Below are 25968 nucleotides of genomic sequence, written 5' to 3'. Positions count from 1 at the left end.
CACACACACACACACACACACACCCCTACCCCTTGTGCACTGCCACACTTACCCAGCCACCCACGTAATATCACTTGACATGCCACTCAAGGTCGCTCAATGATTCCAGCTCTGTTCATCCCCTCTGTTCTTGCCATTAGGCTGCTCCCATTTCCTATCTCACCCCTGGGGCCATTGTCTGTAACATACATTAGAAGCTTTCACTTCCAAAGGGACGGCAGGGGCCATTAAATGAACAGCCAATGACAGACAAAGTGGCACCTCCCCATTAGCTGTGTCACCTCCCTGAGAATGTGGAAGACAACTTAACCAAAAGATGTTATTTGCCTTATACAGCCAAGAAAACCAATACAAGCCAATCAATCAGGATACATTTTTTACTGGTGCTCCATGTGTTAATAGTTATTTTCAGTGGGTCATTCTAGATGCTTTTATGTTCAAACATTGGTTGTTAATCCCATTATGAAAAGGGACCTGTTGATATGCTGTGTGCAACTGTGTAGACCACTGAGGCCATTTACCCAGTCACATATTTCTCCGAATTTTAACTGCAACAATTTCACAGACTTCTCTTATCAAAGTAGAAGAAGTACACACAAGACTGAGTCAAATTTATTCAGTCTGCATAAGTCACATGCAGACCAAAAGCAGCCTTGTATTAAAAGTCCCATATTCTGCACTTTTCCTGTGTTTTATTTGAAGCATTGATCCATGCGAAGATATATGTGTGGTTTTAAGTGCCAAAAACCATCTCTATGTAGTTTTACATCTCCTCTCTCAGGCTTCTCTCTGGTGCTCTAGCAACAAAAGTTCGGCAAGCCAATCAGAAGAGAGGAGCTTTTTCTGAGCAGAGAAACCACTCCTGCAAGGCTGGATGGTGGGTTATGGTGGGCCAAGCTTGGGGCATGGCTAAGAGTGGTGACTGCCTCGTTGTGACCTCGCAAAGTTACAGAAGTCCTGACGGCTCGTTTTAAGGCTCAGTTTGTGAATACAGGCTGTGTGTATTTCCTGTGGACAGAACACTTTGATACTTTCACAGTATTAATATAGAACCTAGACCTGATCTATAATCAAAAAAGACATATGGGACCTTTAAAAATACAAGGGGCTGCAATGGTGTGGGGACGCTAGGTGAAAAGATCTCATATGATACAGGGAGTTTAGTTTGAGTAACACCTCTGTGAGTCTGAAGGACAACTAAATCCCAAAACATTGCACAGGAATTCAAAAAAATGAGGCAAGACTTTTCATCTTTGCAAAGTTATTACAGTGCCCATATATTTCTGGTCTGTGTCAATGATTGCAAGATAAACGATAGCATTACACCATTCATGTTACAAGGTATTCCGCGAGGAATGTGTTCATGTGAGTTAGTGTCCAGCAAAGTGCATTGTAGGATGATATTGCATTGCATTGCGTTGCAGTCATGTTCAGGAGGTAGCTGGAATTCAATGCCACTTTGAGCGAGATAGAAATTTTCCCTTTCACTCGCATCCATTCTTAAGCCGTCACCTTGCGATCCTTTTAAAGTGTGTACAAGCACAGGCCACTTTTAGCGAGGCGGCATGCTTACCCTTAATCTGCGTCCATAAACAGTGACCTGGCCACGAGCCTGCTCCTTCCTCTGCCTCCACTCCACCAGGTTAAGGCCATTATCGATGGCCAGGGTCACGTTCCTCTTGCTGACTGTGGGGTTGACTGTGCCGGCCAGCAGGTGGGGCTCGGTGTGCAGGGATACCTCCATACCATTGGCCAACACCAGCCGCAGCGAGCCGTCAAGACCAATGAAATAGCTGTTGCGAACTTGATCTGAGGATGCAGAGTGAGCATAGGGGAAAACGATTATGATTAGGATTAGGAGGAAAAAAACAATCAGAGCTTCTTGTAGCTGATGTAAGAGGACTAAATCTAATATTCATCTCAGTGAGACACAAACCTAATGACCTAAAATGGCTGCTCAGCAAAAAGAAAGCCTTTAACAGCAGTATTTAACTGAACCTCTGCAATAATGTTGGGTCTGTGACAACAAAGATCAATAGAGAGAGGTTTCACAGCGCCAGTAAAGTAAAGTTTTACAGCTGTTGCAGCAGCCTGGAGGATATGGAGGAATGAAAACTATCAAAGATTCTAGCTTGCCTGTGGCCACAGAGAAGGCAGGGTGTAACACTAATGCACACACATCCACACATTTATACATACGCGCGCACACACACACACACACACACACACACACACACAAAATCACAAGGGATAAATCTGAGTCTGTTACTGTCCCTAGGTGACGACAGCCTGTGTTCTTGCTCCAGACCAGTGACTAATGTTTCCACTGAGCATCTCATGTACATTCATCAGAGAATGCCTCCTCCTTGCCTCCTGTCACTAGACTGACAGGGACCAGGATGAATATTATTCTCATTAAGAACAAAGGAAAATTAATGGCTTGTCAAACACTACATTAATTAGTTGACTTCATTTAACAGCAAAAAAAAAAACAAAACAAAAAAACATACACTTTAATTTCCTTGTGTTGACATGTCCGGTTAAAGTGGCTGTGACAATTTTGCACAGAGAACAACAATAAGCATCATGTGATGAGATGGAGTTTTGCATGTTCTTCTTTTGCGCAGAGCGCCACAGGATATGTTGTGTTGCTGAGACAAGAGAAATGGGAAGAGGAGGCAGGGCTGACCTTGCACTGGCCCTTACCTCTCTCCATCATACAGACACTTCAGGAGATGACCAAAGGGCCTCTGGGGCAAACCCTACCTATAGGAGGCCTCTGAGACCAGATGAAGCTGGAGATATTGCTGAGCTGGGAGGTTCATGCTAATGCATGCATACGGGTGGGATCTGCCCTACACAAACATTTAAGAGGGCTCATTTAAGGCTCATCATTTTCAGTTATTAGACACAAATAAGATCTATTGAGTAAGTTAGCAACTACTCTACATAGTGGCTAATATTCACTGTACCAAGAGGCTAAGTGTTATTTTTATTTCACGCTTTAATTTATATCTCTATTTTAATTTCAGCTCCCTACTATACATAGGATATTTAAGTTTGACAACCGTATGTTTGATACTTTTATATTTGACATATTTTACCACTTGAGGAGTCTATAACCGATTGGTGTTGAAACTACAATTTTGAAGACAATTACACTGAAGCTTCCTTCAATCTGTTTGCAATTTGACAGCCTTGAGGTGTGTTGAAGCTCGCCAAGAAGAGGACAAACACAGAACCTTATGACCAGAAAAGAATCCTGAAGGCCGTGCATTCATGTGTTATGTGATCACCCAGTTGCAAGCTTACAAAGCAGACAGTGGTGAATTAATTAACAGCAGAGTTCCTGGCGCCGCTGTCCTCACAAGCAGATGTCTAAGACAAGGTCACAATACGGAGGTGACCAGTCCTTTGTGCAACAGTGAGAAACCAGAGATCGCCATCGTCTGTTTTAGACACAGTTTTTAGTAAGTCAAGCCAAAGGGTGGAGGACACGCTCAAATTTAAATCAAATGTTAGCAGGTGAAAGGATGTGGGTGGGACAGTCTTTTAAAAACTGAATTAGGTCCAGAAAGTTCAAAGCTATCAACAGGCGATCAATGAAGCAGTTGGTCAGGCACAAGACGGGAAATCAGAATGTCTAAATGTGTCAGACTAAGCCACAATATCACTCCTCCCTCTGCCTGCACATCTCACTGAATTTCCTAAACCTGGAGGATCTTGTAGGGGCCACCAGCACTGTGTTTTATGACTTGTTTTTATGACAGAAAATCAATTCCATTTCCATTCTGGTAAATGGGAGTTGCACTAAACAATTTTAATAAAAAACAGAGGAGCAACAAATATTACTGTGAGTAAGCTCTGTACCTGTGAGGCATTACATCTTCATTTAAGGTTAGTTCACTCAAATAATAGAAAAAAAAAAAAAAAAAGTAAAATTCTCAAACAACAACTCGATATAGCCATGCATGTAGTTTTGGTTTTATTTACCCAGGTTTTGAGACATCTGTGTCCAGCGTCTGCCTGAAAAATTCAATTTGGAAAAGTCAACAGCTATGTAACAGTCCAGAAACAATGTCCTGGTAATTCCAGGCTTCACTATCACTTCACTAACAGCTTTTATTGGAACTACCTGCTGAATAGTTCCAGTTCAAACTGTTGGTTAGCCCAGATGGCGGCAGCCCACAATACTCCTTAAGGCTAAGCCCAACGAGACTTTGCCAGAAGGTGCTTGCCTCCTGTTCCAGGCATCCTAAAGTAACAGTCCACAGAGTTTTCCAAATCGCTTACTGTCTAGTCCCTTATCTAACACTAGTTGTCCTGAGACATCCTACACAGAGCTATTGATCCTTTACAACACAGCTTTCAAGGATCAGAGGGACACACAAACCTCCCTGCCACGACACGGTGGGGATTCTAATCTTGTTTAACTTTCACTTGTGTGTGAAGTGTGCAAAGGTATCTTTTTCATGCTATACACAGTACCTGATCATACCTTAATAGATAAATACCAGAATAAAAAGGTTTTGTTGTTGAAGCAAAGGACAAGCTTCTCTGTCATCTGTCAGATCTGGATCATTATCTGGATCTGCACCAAACTTCACAAACTAATAGATGCCAACATCATAAATATGTCTGTTTTTTTAACATCAAGATCCATACATTATTTCCTGAGAAACTGACGAAAATGTTGAAAAATGCTCCATCTCACAATGTTAAGGAGAGTGATAAAAAAATAAAAAAATAAATAAAAAAAAACCTTTAACTGAAACTGCACTAAAATTTTATGATTTCTTTCCCCAGCCCGTGTTCCATCCCTCCACCAAGTTTGGTGCAAATCGGTTCACTACTTTCTGCATAATCCTGCTGACAAACAAACAAGCAAACCAACAAACAAGCAGACACCGGTGAAAACATAACCTCCTTGGCTGAGGTAAAAATCCCCAGCTCCACTTATGAGCTGCAGTAAAAGACACTCACCCTGCATGAGTGTGTAGAAGGTGCCAGAGGCTGACAGGTTGGTGGTGACGGTGATATCCTCTTTGTTGGAGCCCTCTGTCTGGATGCGGACTGAGCTGTCGGCGTCTGTACGGTAGCTGCTCACTCGGCCCGTGGGGTAAGTGATGTTAGTCAGACGCCCGTAGCTGTCATACCTACAATGAAATACAATGATGTGAGCCAAAGAAGGCAAAAGGGGGGCATGTCATCTGAAAGTGTGTATAAAGAGTAACTATAGCAGAATTATAAACAGTGCTGTGGCGTGAAAAGAAATTACTGAGTGTTGGTGTGTCAATTCATAAGGAAGCAATCATAATCATGAATGCAGGTCAGGTACGCATAAATTCATGTAGGTACATAAATGTGACTAATGAGCTGCTCTGTCATCTCAGATTTACGGTGATCATGAGTTGCTATCTAGGATAAACTGATCCTGTAGTAATCACAGTAGGAATTAGGAGTTTTTTTTTGTGGAGTGTGATATTTCCCTCTTGGTGTCACAAATTGTGGAAATGTGTCAACACTGGCAGTAAACACAGCAACAAATCCATCCATATTTCCAGCCCGAGGTAATAAAACTCAAAACTATCTGCTTTAATCACTGAAGCGCAATCGGCACAACTTCTAAAAAGTGTGCGATGCCTGCCTCGGTTCACTTTTCATGAATAGTTTGGATACTTTAATATCAGTGCTCCTCAGTTTGTGAATAACTTTCAAAGGAGTGAAGCATGCAATAGAAAAAACACACACACAAAAAAAAAACACAACAACTGACAAAGAAAAACTCCCACGGCCAAGACGAGAAAGCATACACCTTTTCAAATTTGGAAAACTGCTTATTAGCTTAAAAGATTAGTGATATCACCTAATCTCATTATACAGTCTATGAAATTTGAGCAGTGAGGTGCGACTCCTTCAAGAGATGCAGCACCCCCCTAGCCTACAAATCAGTCAGTTCATCACACACAGGAACATGAGTGGCCAGATTGTTTCATTTCGCTCAGAGAGCACATCAGCATAGAACAATTTGAAATCTTTCAGATTGCCAGTGTTCCAGAATGGGACTGAGTGAACGGTACATTACTTAGAATGAGGACTTTTATCTGCGCACTGAATACAGATTGCAAAGCCCTCTTCGATGTTGCTGCCTGCCATAATAAAGCCTCTAATAAATGAGATGGCGGGTGCTGGTTTACGGATATTTCCTCAGCGTTGCCATCTCAAATATCCAATATGGAAAGGAAGAGTGAGAGAGGAATCATCTCCCAGAGATAAATGTTATCTGATCTCAGCTGTAGGGGCTGAGATTCATGGATGCGTTTCAACCCAGGTCCTCCACTTCAGGAAATACTAACTAGCAGAGTAATTTATATCTGAAGCGCTTGATTTCTTTTGATACTGCTTATATTTTATCAGCGAGTCATTCTCCCTGTGTTCATCATGCAATCAAAGTTTTTGCAGTGAAAGCACTACAACTGTTCAGTTCATTTGACGTAGGGACAGAGTTCCTGTCCCTGTTTGCCTTCACCTCTGCACAAAAGACTGAGTCCACAAGACAGAAATCTCATTCTAGAGCAATGCTGCATGCCCCAGCTTGATCACTGACCCAAACCCTCTCTGTCTCAATTAGGGCCTTGAGCTACAGCCATTCCTCGGGCTTCACCGCTGAGCTCTAATGGCTCTGGCCTGCTTCAACTCAGCTGCCTATTAGCTTGCTTTCTCTGGACAAGAGGGGCATGCGGGGGGCAGGCTTCTCAGCAGAAGGAGAGGACTGCTTTCCCCCTGGATGGTCACAAGTCCATTCAGATCGCATCACCTCTGTGTCACATGCTAGCTCTATGACCTTTCACGCTGGGGCCAAACAATGGGCCGAACACTTCGTATCAGCCCCCTCCAGCATACCTAACCTCTGTTTTATTCAGTTATTCTCATATTTTCACTTCCTCTTGCTGCATGTGAATTTCAGGACACATATGACTGATGACTGTGGAGAAAATAACAAAGGCAACAGCTATGTGACTGTGTCAACTTCATTAACTGTTGTTTTACATGATTTAGCTGTTATTATTGATGTACTTAATCAACTAAAGATCATTTGCTTGAACCCGGGAGCTAAAGCACATTTGTTGCTGCCCTGTTAATTGGAGCCTACGAGAACAATTAGGTATCCTTCAGATGAACTGATAGATTTACAGTAACCCTTAAGTATAAGCACTTATCCTTACAACAAAAACATTAGGAGGTCAACAGAGCATCTGCGCATACAGTAAATGTCAGAGCAGATGAGGTCGCCAAGTAAAGAAAGACAGTGTAGCAGATGTCCTTTGTGTTGTGTTTTGTCCTGTGTGTTGTGTTGTTGTTTCTGCATTTATCCTAAATTAATTTGGATCTGCTGGCTACAGGACTTAAGTGTACAGTAATTAATATGGATAAAATGTTTAGCAGTGCACTTTGTTGAGCAGAGATAAATGGAGGTTCCTTTTCGAATCTGATGATGGCAAATTATGGTTTTGACCCTCAGGTGGTGGAGTGACCTTCAAAGCTAATTATTAAAGGAAAAAAACAACCACTCTATTGGTCTAAATGAAACATGGATGATCTCACTTGCTTGTAAGAACATGAGGTCATTTTTTTTCTGAAAGTGAAATTGGATCATTTTAATAATAATGATAAAGATCATGATAAGTTTTCTTCATTTTATGCATAACATATTTCTTATATAATAACTAATTATATTATTACAATTATATGAATACCTTACATAATACATAATTATGTTATAAAAAAGGAGTATTTTGCACTCTCCTCTTAAAAAGGAAATGAACAGGTGATGCCTCGACATCCTACTTTTACATTTCTTTATTGTTGTGTTGCTGGTATTTAACAATGTCATCTTATTTTGCCTCAATAAATGCAGATACTGTCTGTACTAGAGGCTTAAACATTATGTTGACACTTTTATCCAAAGCGCTTTACAATTTGCATCTTGTTCACTCACACACCGATGGCAGTGAGCTTTTGGGAGCAATTTGGGGTTCAGTGTCTTCCCCAAGGACACTTTGACACGTGGACAAGAGGAACTGTAGATTGCACCACCGACCCTGTGATTAGTGGAATACCTGCTATCCCTACTTAGCCAAAGCTAAACAATGATTCAATTCTAGAATAATAAGTGTACACACCACCGTATCCCTGTTTTCCTATTTCCAACTCTGTGATTAAATGATACATGTGTACTTCAAACATCCTGAAAATGCTTATCTTCTTGAACTTGTCTTCCGTGTTATAGTATCGGTGAGATGTGTGAGAAATTTTGGAACATCTTGAACATCCATTGTTTGCGTTTCATCTCACAAAGGTAGCTGCTCGTGTCACTGGTGCTATACTATCTCTCTCTTTTCTTTACATAATACGTAAGAATATTCTCAGACCTGATAAGAACAGCAGCCATTTTACAGAAAGTCAAAGAGAAATAATTCAGAATTCAAACCACCCACTGGATTTGTTTAAGCCGTAGGCAATTCACTCTACCTTGAGAAATGCCTATGCATGGCTACATTAGTGCCATTTTCGCTGCATCGTTTTTTCAGTACAACCGTCTCAGATGACAACCAAATCAAACACAGGTGATAAATGTCTACTCAGATTAAACACAGCGTCTGATTATGTGTCAGAGTGTTATATTCCTCCAGCGAGGTGTAACAGATGTCTGACCAGCCAATCTGCTTAATCACACTTTTTGGATTGACATTCAGTTAGCACAGTATCCCTTGGTACAGTATATTAAACTGAGGGACAGATTGCACCATTGAAGTCACAAGAACATGAAATCCTGAGCTCAAATGCTGCAGCATGTGGGAGTGTTTTCAACTATTCCCTCACAATGTGCGGTTTGCCTCAATCAATTACTACCTCTGGCTAATCTATTATGCTTGTACTGCCTGGTCTCGCTGCAGGCCTCCTGGTAAAATGTGCCTGCCAGCAGATATATGTTGTTCCTGTACCCTACGTCTCTAAACAAGCGATGGTCTGCAGTCTGTCACTGCAAGCAAGGGTGGAGATGAGTAACATATCGTGCAGTAATCCTATTTGGTATGATAACAGCAAATAGGATTACACCCATACTTCCACAGGTCTTGTATTCTGAGTGACATAGACATCCAGGCATAAGAAGGTAGTTCATGTGCCAATAAACTCAGATGTCAAAGAACTCTTCAAGTCTAAACATTCACTCACTAAAGCATCTTAGCATTTAGTGCTACCACAGATACAGTGCTCCCAGTTCAGATAAGCCCAGGAATGACTTTGTACAAACTTTATTTTGGATTTAAGAGATTTAACAGATCTATTTAGTTGCTCTCTGAGGTAAAGCCCTAATCTATAATCAGCTCAACAAGGATCCAGACTCTGATTATAGGGATTATAAAGGTGTTTTGCAAATGTTTCTTTAAATTACTTACTCAAAGAAGGTTGTCCATCCATTTTCATTCGTCTTAGTTGCTAGAAGTCCTGAGCTTCCATGATAGGTCATTACAGCGAGTTCTTGACCCTGGGCAGCGACGGTTTTAAGGGCATTGTTGGTGCCAATGGTGAACCAGAAGGTCTGTCCATCGGGGACCATAAGCCACAGAGGCATTCCTGTCGTGTCTCGTCGGATGATCACTGTGTTCTTGTTCTTATCAGTAATGCTGCTCAGATCCCCTGCTCCTGTGTAGGTCAGATTGTAGAGGTGGTCTCCTGTAGTCAGGCTTTGCGTGAAAATGTGGCTGCCATTTGAGTCAAACAGATAGAGTTCATCGTTAATGGGAGAGGAAACCTCATACATGCTAAGGGGATTCAGATAGGGCTTGTTTTTTCGCACATAACGGATACGAATGTTGCCCAGATCTGCAACGTAAAGCTCTCCATCTGGACACACTGCCAGGGAGGAGGGTGCATTGAGCTTAGCATCCTTGGCATAGCCTTCATCTCCAGAGTAACAATCACAGTTAGCTTCATTCTTACAGTCGCAGCCACTCGGTGCCCCTGCAACCAGGGAAATCTCTCCATTGGTGGACACCTGTCGTACTCTGTTTATTTTCTTTTCATCTGACTCTGCAATGTACAGAATGCCATTGTGGGACACAGCCAGGGCGTTGGCTGACTCCAGGGTGGCGTGGATGGCCACCTTACTCATGAGGAAATGATCAATCCCAGGCACTTGGCAGTGCATGGGTCGGCCTGCTACAATACGGACTTGATGGTTTTCTGAGATCTGGAGTACCACGTTGTTGTCCAAGACATATAGCGAGTTGTCCATGGGACTCACTGCCAGGTCTGTGGGCCACTCAAGACGTACCTAAGAGGGAAAAACACACCAAAAAAATATCAGCTTCAGGTCACAAGACAGACCATGCTCTTATTGATCCACACATTTTTCACTTTATCAGAGGGAAACAGTCCCTCAAAGGAAGAATCATTGAAAACTGCTCACAAAAAAGATAGGCTGCTGTGAAAAAGGTAGGCTATCTCATAGTGTGCGTTTGGAGCAAAAACATTTTTTTGAAACGATTTATTATCTGATAAGGAGGAAAATAACAGCTGGCGTGCTGTTAAAGGGGGAAACACAAAAACATGAAATTTGAGATCAAAGATGATACGAGTAGCGGTGAGGAAGGACAGAACGAGGGAAGATCATTCAAATGATCAGATTAACTGAAAAGGCATTGCAACTCCAATTGATCATGAGCACACTGGACACCTAAGGACTGGACTTCTGCATCATTCACCTCTACTGAGCCAGTGTTTTTCCTTGCTTTAGGTTATTAATTTTCTAGTGACAAGAGATTGCATGAGTCCTTGAAAAGAAACTGGAGCACACTTACCAAATGAAAGTGTAGCCTGCCTCTGGCCTCCCAAATTATGACTTATTGTTCTGCTAACAATGTATCAGGCTTTTAACAAATTGGAATGATTGGATTCATCCAATTTACTGGTCTCCCTCTCACTTATGATCCCAGGGGGATCTTTAGGAACATAATATGAAGTGCCATATTTCAATAGATGCCTTGGAGCACCAACAAAGGAGGCTGATTAAAACCTGGACTAACATACATAGACAGGTTCAGATTTTAGGCAACTTATTAGATGAGAGTTGTTTTGAATACTTTGTCCTACATCTAGGAAATGCAAAGGTGAATGAATTTATGTAGCTTGTTACAATGGTTGAGTAATTTGTCATAATGACCTGGAAAGGAAAATCACACATTCTCTTCACTAGAACTGACAACAAATCTCCTGAGCAACAGGACATGTGGACTTTAACATTAAATAACCTTGACCAGCACATCATACTCATAATTATGTGTATTGGAAACAAAATGTACACTTCAGGCAAACCAAGTGAGTGGACAGCTAAAAGATATGTATCATATTGAGTGTACGGAGTGAGTATGCATTACAAAATGCGGATAACATTGCTATTTAGCCACGAAGTTGGCGCCCGCCTATAAATCCACCAACACTGTTCAATAAAAACGCAGGTTTCTGACTTGTGAATTCAAAAACTTGAGGGTTAAAATCAGGGAAATGGTTTCTGCGGCTTAAAGTGGAAAAAAAGCCATGGTTGACTCATCACTTTTAACTTCGTTTGACATGCTACTCTGCATCACAAAGGACAAAACATGGGGGTCCTGACACACAAAAAACGACACACGATAGAGCACAGAGTAGCAAGTTGCTAACAGCTAACATCCAGCCATGTTGGGCCTTTTTATTTACCTGCTGTGTTCACATATTCTTAATTTTATACAAATGAATGCTCAAACAATCATTCATCTAAAACTGACAGGGGATTCTATGGAGATGATTACTTGACTGTTTCTACGCTCGGCATTGATGGTGTTCTTGAATCCCTGGAACTCTATACAAGCAAAAGAATTTGTCCACCTTTGATTGAAAAACAGACATGAGCATCACACACAGCTCGCATCCCATAAACCTCCCATCATCCCATCATCCCCCACAAAACGGAGGAGGTTTATATAATACTACATATCTTTGGCCACATACAACAAACAGGGGACTGGCAGTGGATACATGTCATCTCTCAGTGAGCAGAAAATGCATTTACTTGGGAAATGAAGGGGAGACTTTCAATTCCTTAAAACCTATTTCTTGTCAACACTGGTGGTTAAATATTTCATGAGCCAGAGTGTGGAGTGGCTCGGGGGAGCTGCCTGTAAGGAGGTTTTCACGCCACTCTGACTGATGAGGGGATATTTCCCGAGCTGCTGTCCCATATGCTGTAACCCGATCATACCCTCCCCTTTATACAATGGGGCAGCTGTCAGTAGTGCCTGGCTGACACAGCCGCCACCAGCAAAAAAAAAAAAAACCCAAAATGCGCTCATCAGCCGAGAGAGTGAGCCATGGATTTGCGACAATGCAACAACTATTTTTAAATGTATTTGAACTTGTATTAGAACTATAATGACATTTTCCATTAGCAATCTCTTCACTCAGACCAGCATGATGCCCGTCTGAAGAAGAGTAATGTGTCATTATTTGAAGTCCCTCTCATATTTGAATTGAATGTCACAGTCAGAGCCTTGATAAAGCTTTCTGAAGCTGCTAACATCCTTGAAATATGTTCAAGTGATCTTGTTTTAAGAAATGGTTTCCCTCTATTTGAGTTTGAACTCACCAGGGGATACAGAGAAGATTTTCAAGACTTGAAACAGAAAATGCAAAAAAAAATTTGAAAAAGCAAGGCCTTGGTATAAACAAATTAAAAGATTCTTGAATCAGGTCAAACTCTTGTCCTCTTGAATGATAATAAAAAAGTTTTTAAAAAAAGAAGAAGAAAGGTTAGAGATGCACATTGAATTAAGAGTGAGTTTTGCTGCAGTGTGGTTCCTGCACAGATGGCATGGCACGATAACAATGACCTCATCAGAGGTGAGAGAGAAAATTGATGTTATTTTTTTTTTTGCCTTAGCCAGCTGAGGTACCACAAAAGTAATGGCCAATGTGACGAGCCTTGTTCAGAGAAACTCTGGGCCTAAGTGAAGGGTTGGGGAGTGTTTGAAGTAGGAATCTACAGACAGATGGCAAATTAAAGAAAAAAACTGAATAAATAAGTGAAGAAACATAACAAATGCAGCTGCTTCCACACAGGTGCCCTGCATGGTACAATTAATCAATTAACATCAAATTAAGCTCTGTGACATGTATAAACATGCTGAACAGGCTCAGTTGATTCTCATTGTGTGTCGAGATGACAAGAGGAAAAGATCTAAGTGACTTTGAAAGAGGGTTCATTGTTGGGGCACCAATGCAGGAGCTTCAGTCATAAAGAAGCTCAACTGGCTGGAGTTTGATAGAGACAGTAACTAAAGTGACACCTGCATTTAGATCTATGAGAAAGACGTCAGTAAATATGGTCGAAACTGGTGGTTGCCAGCACATTTCATGAACGTGATGCACGTGCATTAGTGCAATATGTGAAGAAAAACAAAAGAGAAACTCTTCCTCAGGTGACTGAGAATGTCAATGCAGGACATGATCAACTGTTTGAGCAAGAACAGTCTGTCAGCAGTTACATAGAGAGGGATATTATAGCAAGGCTGCATTACAGAGATTACAAAGATGAATGTGCATTTGAGATTTTAGTGGTGCAAAAACTACAGCTACTAGTCTACAGAGATGTGGATGTGAAGATGAGTCATCCTTCACCATATTCTTGACAGGTGGGCAAGTGCATGTGCGGCATGACAGGCCTGAATACTTGACCCCCACAGTGAGGTGATCCGGTGGCTCTGTTATTCTGTGGGGGCCATTTCTATGGCATGGTTTGGGTCCGCTTGTCCCCTTAGAGAGAAGGGTCACTGCAAATCAATAGAAATTTGTTCTGAGTGATCACCTTTATCCTATGATGAAATATTTCAGTCTGGATGGGAGTGGTCTCTTCCAGGATGACAATGCCCCCATCCATAGGGCACGAGGGGTCACTGTATGGTTAAGTTCATACAGTGGGCCTAAGTGGCCCAAATCTGACCCACCCCCATGTGACCCAGATCTGAGTATTTAATGACAGTGTGAGCAGCACTAATCACATGAAATCTGATCTTTTCAAATCAGATTTGGGCCACTTCTATGCGTGGTTCTAAATCAGATACAGATCTGATTTGTTGAAATGTGACCTCAGTCTGAACAGCCATGTGACCTGTATCGGAAATTCAATGTGACTTTTACGTCAGAACAGGTTTGACAGCTTGCAGGCCAGCACGTGACATTATATACAGATGCACACAGTGACTGACGGGCTTGAAATTGGAGAAGAGTAAGCAAATAAGGCGAAATGAGCGACACCGCAGAAAAAGCAGAACGCAGCTTGGAGGACGAAGATATTGTAGTCAAGAGAGGCCACTCAACTTCAGTAGTTTGGAGATATTTTGGCTATTTACAGTCAAAAAACAGAGCAATTTGCACTGGAAACTGTGCCAGAGACACATTCCATCAAAGACAGGTAACACCACAAACCTGTTTCATCACCTGAAACAATATCACCTGTTAGAACACACAGAAAGTAAGAAATGACAGGCCAAAACGAGTGTTAGTGGACCCAGGCCAGTGCCCAGTGCAAATATTCTGTGTCTATTTTTTAGTAGCAGTCTGATCATGTTACATGTGTATCACACTGCATAACTTAATTTTCTATTCACTTTCTTGAGTAAAAAGGACTGAAAAGGACTTTGTTTTTAACCATGCATATTTTATGATATTTTTGAATGTTTGTACCTCAGAGTTTCTTAATGTTCTGCTGCTTGATAAGTTTTTGTCATGTTCTGACTATATATATATATATATATATATATATATAGCGAAAAAATCAACCTTTAAACCTGAAAGAAATAACGATGTGGCATTTTATGGTGATAAATATATATATATCGACTGACTGCAAATTTTTATTGTGAGATACAGTTTTGGGCCATATCGCCCAGCCATACATTCACGTCACGATCTCACCACTCCTGGCTTCAACTCCGCACATCCACACACACCTCTGTACCGAGGTAGCAGCCATTGCTCCACAAAAAGCCATAATTACACTATAAATTCTCCTTCTCTTCATTCTTCTATTACTCATCATCTGTTCCCACATTCGACTTTCACCTGCTTCCACTGTACAACAACTTAAAAATGAAACCGTAAACGCTCATATCTGTGGCATCCATGTTTGTTATTCCCGAGTTCTTCTCCTTGTTTACTTCCCTACACAGAGTGCTGCGTGTGACGTCTTGTTGTTCTTCTGCACATGCAAGTTACATCAGGGCCATGACGAGTTCACACTGGAGTCTAATATTGGCCAAAGTTTAACCTCCTAGGACCTGGCGTCCACATATGTGGACCTCACATTTTGGGTTCTCTAGACCACAATACTAACTTTTTCTCAACAAGGGCCTGGTGACCACATATGAGGATATTATACTGCCACTCAGTAATCAAAATTTAAAACTAATGTCCTCATAAGTGGACATCATTTTTCTCAGGTCCCAATCAGCCTATATAGCAAAGAATAGAGCTCGGGTCTTAGGAGGTTAAAAGATAAAAATTGGATCTATAAAGAAATCCAAAATTGAGCACTAAGGAACATAGTCAAAGTTTCAATATAAAAATGATGTAAATCATATGCTATGGCCTTTGCAATCACCACATTTCAACCCAATTGAACATCTATGGGAGATTTGGGACCAACATGTTAGTGCTCTCCACCATCATCATCGAAACAACAAATGAGGGAATATCTTTTGGCAGAATGGTGTTCATCCCTCCAGAGACTTGTAGAATCAATGCCAAGGGGCATTAAAGCTGTTCTGGCGGCTTGTGGTGGTCAAACACTTTACTAAGACACTTTATGTTGGGCTTTCCTTTAATTTGTCACCCGCCTGTATGTGCCCTGGATGAATTTTTAATGGATGCTTTTTACTGTCTGAGTGTCTCTGGCAGTGCTTGTGCGATTTGTCATCGTTGTGGGGCTGCAGACAGTCTCCCCGTGTCTGCTCTGCTGTGGAACTGGGATGGCGAGCATCTATAGGCGCTTGTGTTTGTGTGGGTGGGTGAAGGAGCAGCAAGCAGGGATTGTGAGACCCCCCCACCCCCCGCCCTCGGGACTGGAAATGGGCAGCTGGAGGCTTTGCTCCCTCCACTGAATACATTATTTCACTCACACAGAAAGCCTCTCTCCACTGCCTTCTGAGGCCCCTCAGGACCTGTTTGATAATTGTATTCAATAACATACACGATGGGGGAAAGAAACACACTAGTGCATGTACATGGAGCAGAGCTTAGACATCAATCAAATCTTATCATTCAAGCCCTGGAATGCTCTTTTCATGGGGGTCAAACTAAAACAATTATAGATCTTGTAGACAACACACACACTACATAAGTGTAGTTTTAGGTTTAGTTTTAAGTTTAGTTGTTTTAGAAATTACTGCTTTGTCAAGAATGGAAAAACAACCCCTACCTATTTAGGCTGAAAATTATAATATGAGGAAAACACAGCCATACAACAGCAGCTGGAGTATGCAAAAGTCTGTCTTGTCACCTCCAAAAAGGGGGGGTGGGGGGTGGGGGGTCACTGAGCTAGAGAGTGATGTGACCTCAGTGTAGTGTCCTTGCCTGGGGGATGTGTTCTGTCTGGTACATATGAGTGCATATGTGTGTGTGTGAGTGAGTACATGGCTTTGCGTGCATCAGTGAATATGTGTGTGTGAATCGAGAGAGAGTGAGGTTATAGGTCATCCTCGTCATCCCCCTACAGCTATAGGTCACCGGCCCTCTGCATTTGGGGATGTGTTGCCACTTGACACAGACATGGAAACTCCTCGGACTGCACTGCCACCTCTGGCTTCAGATCGGCTCTATACTCAGGTGCTGCTTTGTTTATTCCAGTTCCTCTGGGTTCCTCCAGTTTGGACCGAGTCCAATTAACTAATTTCTCATTTCTTTATTTGTATTTGCGTGTTAACCATAAGATGTAATAAGTAATTTAGCAGCCTGGCACAGCTGTGTTTGGAGCTGCTTCCCTGAATTCATAAACTCGCAAACCAATGAAATCCATCTCAATGAATCCAGGCCATCCTTAATTTAATGAATTCAACATTCCTCCTGTCTGTTCAGAGGTGCAGATTTAGCAAAAATTAGGCGCAACATGTTAAAATTCAAATTTATTCTACGTGCAGTAAACATATTATTCAAATATACCACATGCGGCCTCTTAGTTAACTGCACACTAAAACTTCCTATCTTGTCCTTCTTATTTATCTTTTTTAAATTACATGGACTCTTTGTTGTATTTTGTATTGTATGCACAGTATTTTCATTTTTTAAGGTACTCTACTGTCAGAGTGTATTTTTATGTTTTTTTGCTGCCTTACTGCAAATGGAATTTCCTCTTATGGGATAAAAAACGATCTGAAATAACGTTAACTATTTCAGTCATCAGGCTTTATCATTCATAACAGATCACAGGTGCAATAACTTTACTGACATGGGCTTAGGTGAACACAGGGAAACAGGATTTAGTCTGAAACTGGCAGTGGAATCCCAACAGAGTGCTAAATGCCTTTCAGCTCTAACTGTGTCCCTTAGTATCCTTTGCAAGTGCTGTGACTCTAAAATGTGGCATCATGAAACCAATAGACAAATGGGGATCAAAACCAAACTAGACGACTACTGGACCAACAGCGTTGAGCTACAGAAACAAAAGCATGGAGATGTAAGCATCCTGGAGTCACGGTCAGTCAAGGAGACTGGTGAAGGTCGAGAGACAGGAAAGCACACGCCGGTCTGAGAGGTACCTGAGAGATGTCCATCACAGCATCGCAGCTGAGAGGTCGGGCAGAGGTCAGGTCATTGAAGCCCAGAAGAGTTGAGATGATACCATTCTGATCAATCCTGCGAATCATGGTCCCATCCACAAAGAAGATTACACCGTACTTATCCACCGTAATGCCTGCAGATAAAATATCCATCAGTTGTTTTGTCCGTCTGTGACTTAATGTGAGGACAGAGCACCACTAAATGATAATTTAGGGCTATGTTCTACAATAGAAATGAAAGACTAATCATGGCAATGAAAACTAATGCTACAATTGATTTGTTTGATCAATAACAGAGAACAATAGAAACATCAAAATAGATGAATAGTACTGTTGGCATTGATTCAATTACAACTAAAATTCCATCAATGCCATCTCTTTTCCTTTTGTTCTCTCAGCCTCCAGCAACAATGAAGCCGAGGATACTAACCTTGGCTATGCACATCTCCATTTTTTTTTTATTACATCAGGGTCTGACAAACAAATATTTAATCACAGCAGTTAGAGCAAAATCCTTTATTCTGAACGCAAACTTGGACTATACATATTGCACATTTCAGAGGGACTTGAGCGTTATTTCAGGACATATGAATCACAACTTCATCCCTGTGGAGGACAACAAGTAAGCATGTCATCTAATGACTAATTCATAATCCAAACATGGGAACAAGAAGAAAAAGAAATACACATGGAAAGGCATGCTTTAAAAAATAAATTCAGTTTTAAAATAACTGAAGCTTGTGAGCTACATGTACATAGTTAGTGATGGGGAGAAATGAAGAGAAGTGAGTGCGTGAAAGCTGAAGAACATATTGATCTGGCCTCTGGGACCACTGTCTTCAACAATGCAGCAATCTAGTCTACTTGAAAAGGAAAGAGAAAAAAAAAGAAGACCCCAACTGACTTGACACACTACACGCTACATTGATTATAATAAAATCCATTCATTACCTCTGGGGTTAGTGAGAGTGGCTTCAACAGCCTTTCCTCCATCCCCACAGCGAGTGTCGTCGTATGGGAGACACTGGTCACCGGTGCCTGCCACCAGCTCCAGGTTTTTGGCCACATCTTTCACAACATTCAGGGATTTCACCTTGAACACTTTCCTGCTGCTGGTGTCCGAAAGGTACACAGCACCGTTCACTGGACTGGTGGCCAGGTAGTATTTATGAGCGGGGCTGTTGCTGAGAGAAGGGAAAAGAGAGGAAGACGCCCAGGTCAATAAAAGCTGGGAGGGCTACAGTGCTTTCAATAAGAAACATTGTGTAATACAATTAAAATGGATTCAAAAGCCATTTAGCGAGTCAATTGGGCACAATTACAGTTTAAACCATGGACATGGAAAAAGAAAAATAGAATGAGATTAAACATGACAAAATGGTGAAGCTTAGGACTCATCTACAATACAGTCAGCTTAGTTAAAAGTCCCTGTTGTCAAAAGAGAGCGGATACTCCACTTGTCTGAATATATGGGTAGACATATGTGAAAGTACTGTAAATGTATAAATACAGATTTCGACCTTCGTTCATATTATTGAAAAAAAAAAAAAAAACCCAGTACAGATGAAGGGGATGTATATTTAGTTAGACAAAGAGAAATGAGGGTCTAGTGGGATTCAGTCATTGGGGTACATTGGATCCTTTGACACAGATCCTAATTACTACCCCATCCCAGACCCAAGAAATCTCTGTGATGTCATCTGAGAACAACAATATGAAACCACAGTTTCTATATAGTAGCTGCAGCCTGGTTATTGCCAGAAGTACAAAAAAGTATGTTTTCCGTTTCCCTTGGGACTTCTTTTAGAGAAACACAAATGTACTGCAATCCAAACACATTATGCATCCATCAGCCAGAGATTCCAGCACAAAAAAATATCCCATTAAACTCCCAACCCAGTCAACAAAGTAATCCTTCACATCCACAGGAGGTTGCCCAAACCGACAGACTGACAAAAGAACCAAATATAGCCAATCCTGCTGTGGCGGGATGCATGCAATCTACGGGTATACTCCAGTCAGGATATGTGTCAGAAAACAGAGAAAACAAAGATAACTGTAGGCAAATCCATAGTAGTACAAACGAAGTGACAGAGAGGATTACTTCCAATAAAAATCTCTGCTTGCTACTAATAAACACATGAGCGTCTGCTGAAAAATCAAAGCATGACAAGCCCAATGGCACTATACACTGAGATACTAGAGATTCTAGGCATGACTGATCTTATTTGATTTTACAAGCTTGTCAATGCTCCTGTAAATACACTACATGGCACAAAAGGTACATGGATTACAGTTCATTTTTCTACAGGTGTCACTCACATGAAAAACAGCTGACTGATCCCTTTAATCTTCATATACATCGGGGCCCGTCATCACAAAGCATCTAAAGTCTAAAAGTAGCTCCTAACTTGCCGATTTAGGAGGAACTCCTAAAAATAATGGGCGTTTCAGTCCTAACTTTAGGATTTTTTCTTGTTTACTAAGAGCTATTCAAAAAGGCACTTAGCGCTAAAAGTAGCACCTAAATCTGGGAGAAGTTAGAAGTAGTGGAGAGGACTCCTAACTCACTAAGACCAAATCACAAAGAATCGTAAAAGGACCACTGTCATTCCACTTCGCAGTGTTCTGGAAACCTTGCACGATGCTGAATTACTTAAAAGATATGACTCAATCACGAGGGAATAATGATCGCTGTGGAGTTTGTGAGGGATGTAATAACATCTCCAACTGAAACAACCTGATCAGTGGGGAAATTAAGCGTTTGGCAACGCTGTGCTAGTTGGCAACAGAGAAAAGCCGATATATCCACCAAACAATAAATGCGCTCTGACATCATTGGACAATTCATATGATTTCTTTTAGATGTTCAACAACTACAGAGAAATAAAGCAGCTTCATGGCAAATGCAAATCTACCCGGAGTGGTCGGTGCCAGAGATGGAACGCATGTAAAAATTATTGCACCATTGCAAGATGAGGAGGTATTTATAAACAGGAAAACAAAATCACACCATCAACACACAGGTTGTATTTGATGCTACCAATACAGTTGTGGACATTGTTGTACAGTGTCCAGGTACTACACACGAGTCATATGGATCTGAATGGAGAGTGACCTGAGGCAGCTGTTTGAAAGGATCACGTTCCAGCTGGATGTCACCTGGTGGGGGACAGGGGAAATCTTCTCACACTTCAACCCACAGCTGGGACCACAGCTACATTACAACAGGTACAGCTACAACAGACGGTGGCTATTAGGCTGCCAGTTAGGTTTGGTTAGGTAGTCTAGGATAGGTTAGGTTTTTTTTATTTTCCCATTGAGAGAATTGATCGACTTTTTTATATTAAAATTAAATTCTCTGGTCATACAGATGCATTTTGGAGAATTAACTACTTTTGTAGCAGCACCTAATCTGTTATTATTTAATTTGTATTAGTTTATTTTTCAGTGTTTTTTTTTTATTATTATTACTGCGAGATGTTGCGCATGCGTTTTCACCGGCACAGACGGTCATTCATTAACCAATCGCTGTGGTTCCTGCAAGGCAGCTCGTCCATGAATTGACGTCAGCCATAGCAACGGAGTCGCACTCTTAGCTTAGGAGTTTTCGCTTCTCCTTACTAAACGTTGGTCTCAGCAGCTTTGTGAATAGGACTTAGGCGAAAACTTTTAGTCAAAAACTTTCAGCCTGACTTAGGAGTACTCTTAGTGGTAAGATAAAATGCTTTGTGAATACAGGCCCAGTTGATTAATTGATTATCAGAAAATGCATGAACAACAATTTGACTAATCTATGAAATCAATAAATAATTTCAACATATCAAGCTAAAAAGCTAAAAGATAAAATATTTGCCGGTTTCTTTTTTCAAATGAAACAATGTGCTGCTTTTCCCAACTGTAAATTTAATTGATTGATTGTAAATTGAGCATCTTTGGGTTTATGCCTATTGGTCAGACAAAACAAGGAATTAGTGACCTGTTTAGCAATGTGAAAGTAATGTAAAGATGACCAGAGTTATCAGGGCAAGATACAACACAGTTCTGCCAGACCTGATAAGCATTATGCAGAAACCTGTCAGCAGGACGTCATTCAAACTGGATTAAGACAGAATTTCAACTATAACCTTGAGGGTTTTTTTTCAGGCTTATGGTCGGAGTGACGGTGCCAAAGCTTATATTTTTATAATACAAGATCACAAGACCAGTGGGTCTGTGGAATTGTCAACTCCAGTACATAATTTTAAATGACAATTGACCTTCAGTGAATCAGTGATGACAGCACACGGCAGCAAACCTCAGGCGCACATGTCACAATCAGCCCAGAGACCAAGTTGACTGATATGTTGGTTTATAGTATATTCCAGGTACTTGCGGCTGGCTTCGAAAAACGACTGCTGTCTTAGAGTAGGTCAGTAGCAAGTCTCAATAACTGGATTCTGCTTTGTATTCTATCTGCCATGTGCAATCAGCTGATACCTTATCAGCTCCAGGTTGCATGTAGAACAGTTCTGGACCCCCATAGTGTTTGAAACTATAAGGCGTTATTCCCTGACCTTGAGCTATGGCCATATCCTCCATCTACAGTATATTCACTGACAACATCTAGTTTGTGGAGGATAATTGGATTTTGCTGCATGCTGGCGTGGCAATGGAGGGAGTGTGGTTGGAGTGGATGGGGACATCCTTAGTAGGGGGTCAATGAACATAGCCGTGAGATCACCCACCACCCAGTCCTATTGCTAGCTCACACACGAACTGGAGCAGCCACCCGTTTTATACAGACACATGCTGTGTTTTCCTGGATAAATCTCCTTTTTAATATGCAAATGCGTTTGGAGTACTGAGGCCCGAAGAGATGGAGCTCTGACGTTTCTCTAGTCTTGCTCTAGCAAAAAGAGTGCCTGTGTGTGTGTATGGGATGCACAAGTTAGAGTATATGAGAGTACTGAACAAAGACATTCGAGATGTAAAGACTGAGAGCAGATAGTTAAAGAGACAGAAAAAGCAATAGAGAGCTTCTGAGTCTTTTGTTAATGTGGCCATTCTTGAGAATAGAGGCCAGTGACCAGCATCACTAGGCTTTTCATCTTCAGTTGGACTACATGTTCCCCTGCTGAAGTCATGACCCTCTGATAGAAAATCAATCAGTAGCCCTTTCCCTGAGACATGGTATCTAAAGACAGCAGACAGAGATTCCCCTCACTACCTCCTGCCATGGAAAATTAGGTCTCTGTATCGTAAGCCACCGATAAAATCTACACTGAGTTGCCATTTCAGGAGGGTCACCTAGCTCCGTACATAAAGCCTTTATGACACTTCATCATATTCAGTTTCTCTGTTGACACCATCAGGAAGGTGTTGATTTTATTCTGTGACAAACCATTACTATTTAGGTCACCTTTTACTTTTCAATAGAGGTTAGTTCAAAAGCAGGAGAAACTACAGTCTCCCGATGGCTGTAGATTGACTAACATTTTTCTGATGCTTTTCAAAAAAGGTTGGATGTTTGGTTGTGTTGGATTGGAACAGATGCAGCAAGGTGTACCTAATAAACTGGCAATGAAATGCATATCCCATTATATCTATATTCCACTTTCAAATGATGAGATTCCTTGACAGATGGCGATTCCACAACCATTTTAATTAGGGGATACATTTAAAAGCTACTAATACCTTACACGTTTGAGGCTATAACCATCAATTTGACAATGCAATTTGACTCCTGTTATAAACCCTGAGGAAAAGTGCAGCCTCTACTGAGACAACAATTATCTACATTCTCTCTTTGCAATCGCAGATACAGATGCAAACACACTGCGGTGGACAAGGCAAGATCTACGTAAAACTCTGTCTTAATAAACCACTAAATCTACAGCTTTAAGAAAAGATGAAAACCGAGTCAGTATTTTCAGATAGGATCTTGTAGCTGCTCACAAGCGCGTGTCTGAAACGGGCTCAAAAGGTCGTTTCGATATCAAGTCTGTGGACTGTACATTTCTTTTATTAGTTTAGGCAAATGCTGTGCAGCTTACCTATGCCTGAAGTCTTTGTTTCTGTCAGTGTGACAAAAGCAGCAGAAAATGAGAGAGGAAGAGAAAGGAGGGGAAATGTTAGTTGTTAGTGAGTAGAATAATTAATGAAATAAAAAAAGAGAATCATGACAAAACATTAGTTTTCTTATCTACTCAAAGCTTTCTTTGCTGACACCGACAAAGAAATTAATCTTCTCCAGGAATGTCTTCTGTTAAGACCCCATTACATCCTCTTCAGCTTCTATCAGGGCCAAACTCCAGCTGATACAGGTGGATGAGAGGGGCAAGACCATCAATCCTGGGCCTTTAGGGCATTTCTGTCTATCTCAATCGACCTCTGTGGTTTATGACCTGTGCGCAAGCCCATCTGAGCTCATGGTTCTGAGTGAATGTTAGTAAGCTGCTACTCCTCCGTTACCTGAGCTCCAGGACGCTGGTGACATTCCCTGTGGTGAAAATCCTCCTCACATAGTTGAAGTCCCCCACATACAGACTTCCATCTGAGCCACAAGCCAGAGCCACGGGCGCCAGCAGCTTGTTTCCATCAGCTAGGCCATTGCAGCTGGGGCAGGAGATGCTTCGCCTGCGCCCGTTCCCCATCACACTGCCGATTACAGGAGGCTGCTGGGAGATGAAGACGTTCTCCCCATTCCCCATGTGAAGAATACCTGATGAGGGCACAGGAAAGAAACAAGTAACACCTGCAGCCCGTTTAGGTTGAGCAGTTTGGAGACTATGGGCTCTATTTTCCTAAAATTGGATGCAAGCAAAAATCCATTTGCAGACTTGGCTTTGCTAACTGGTTATGGCTAATTTTTTGCAATTTTGGTAAGAGGTGGACTTGAACAACAGGCAGTTTTATAATCATCATTGAAAGCAGCAGAGTGTTTCCTAATAAGTTGGGAAATAAATCCAGGCCAGCTTCCCACAGGAAAAAAAAAAAAAAAAAACTTCTTAGAGAGGTATAATTATACAGCAACCCAATAATGAATATACAGCATCCAAAACATGTTACCAAAGGAAGATTTCTCGTTTCAAGATGTATTTACATTTTCAGAGGCACTAAAATTCCTGTCCATGTGTATTGATGTGCAAAAACCTATTTTCCCAATTAGTTTACAAATATTACATTCATGTTAGTTAATACACAACTACAGAAATATAAAATGTTTTAACATTTTTAGTAACTGTTGAAAGTGCATTTTACCACAGTGATTACAAAGGTTGCACCCAATTAGTCACATTTAGTTTTGCTTACATGCATTTATTAATTCCACTTCTGCAAATTGTTTACACAATTTACATTACTGCATGAGCTACTAGCTCCACATTTATCCTGTTTACACAACAGAAATTCTTTTTAGATTATACAGAAGAAACACTGTTTAGAGTTTTACTTAAATGAAAAATGTTGCCTAATTTCCAAAGCAGCTCAAGACACATCCTGATTCTGCCATCTACACTTCCAGAAATTTGCAAATCAATTTGGAATCTGTAGAGAACAGATTTGCAGTCTGGTGTGTAGAGATGCACAGAGGGCTTTGTGAATAAAATGGGATGATTACTGCATGTTGCCCTGTTTCTGCTGGATGGGTAACAATGCTCTCACGCTGAAAGTCCCTAGCTCCTAGTGATTGCTTAATGCAGTTTAAAATGTATATTAGATGACAAATTTAAAAGGAAGTGCAAGTCAATACACAGATAAGAATCTGATCTGATTTTGAACAGGTGTGTGTGCACCTCTGCCGTGTTTGAGAGGTGTATCTAGTGGATGGAAACACAGGAAAATATCACATCAAAATGGAGACCAGAAAGCCCTTGGCACAAGTGGAATCTCTTGGAGATAGAAAATTGCCACACAGGCATAATCACAAAAAATTGACTTGCCCCAATTACAAATGGCATCATGCCTGCCTTTCTACCTCCACGGGCTTTGTGCATGAACAAAAATAGAGCAGCATGAGTACAGTTCATGTGCAGGCATTCAGGTATGCACCCACACACACACACACACACACACACACACACACACACACACACACACACACACACACACACACACG

At 41.3% G+C, this 25968-nt stretch overlaps 1 protein-coding gene across 1 annotated transcript in view; it reads right to left on the bottom strand.

Moving 5' to 3' along the window:
• The window catches only part of tenm4 (teneurin transmembrane protein 4), a 152862-nt gene that overhangs the window by 14283 nt on the left and 112611 nt on the right, over window positions 1-25968 (bottom strand). Inside the window, exons 22-28 of the mRNA XM_087173880.1 lie at window positions 24324-24573; window positions 23906-23926; window positions 18822-19054; window positions 17850-18004; window positions 9462-10339; window positions 4984-5156; window positions 1574-1809 (exon numbers count right to left, since the gene is read on the bottom strand). Of these exons, the coding sequence (XP_087030006.1) occupies window positions 1574-1809; window positions 4984-5156; window positions 9462-10339; window positions 17850-18004; window positions 18822-19054; window positions 23906-23926; window positions 24324-24573 (1946 nt within the window). The remainder of the gene's footprint in view (window positions 1-1573; window positions 1810-4983; window positions 5157-9461; window positions 10340-17849; window positions 18005-18821; window positions 19055-23905; window positions 23927-24323; window positions 24574-25968) is intronic.

The sequence above is a fragment of the Seriola lalandi genome, unplaced genomic scaffold, assembly GCF_002814215.2.
Source record: "Seriola lalandi dorsalis isolate HSWRI2012SDOR001 ecotype SW California unplaced genomic scaffold, Sedor1 jcf7180002054288, whole genome shotgun sequence".
Taxonomy (NCBI): domain Eukaryota; kingdom Metazoa; phylum Chordata; class Actinopteri; order Carangiformes; family Carangidae; genus Seriola; species Seriola lalandi.
This window is presented reverse-complemented; position numbering and strand designations above follow the sequence as displayed.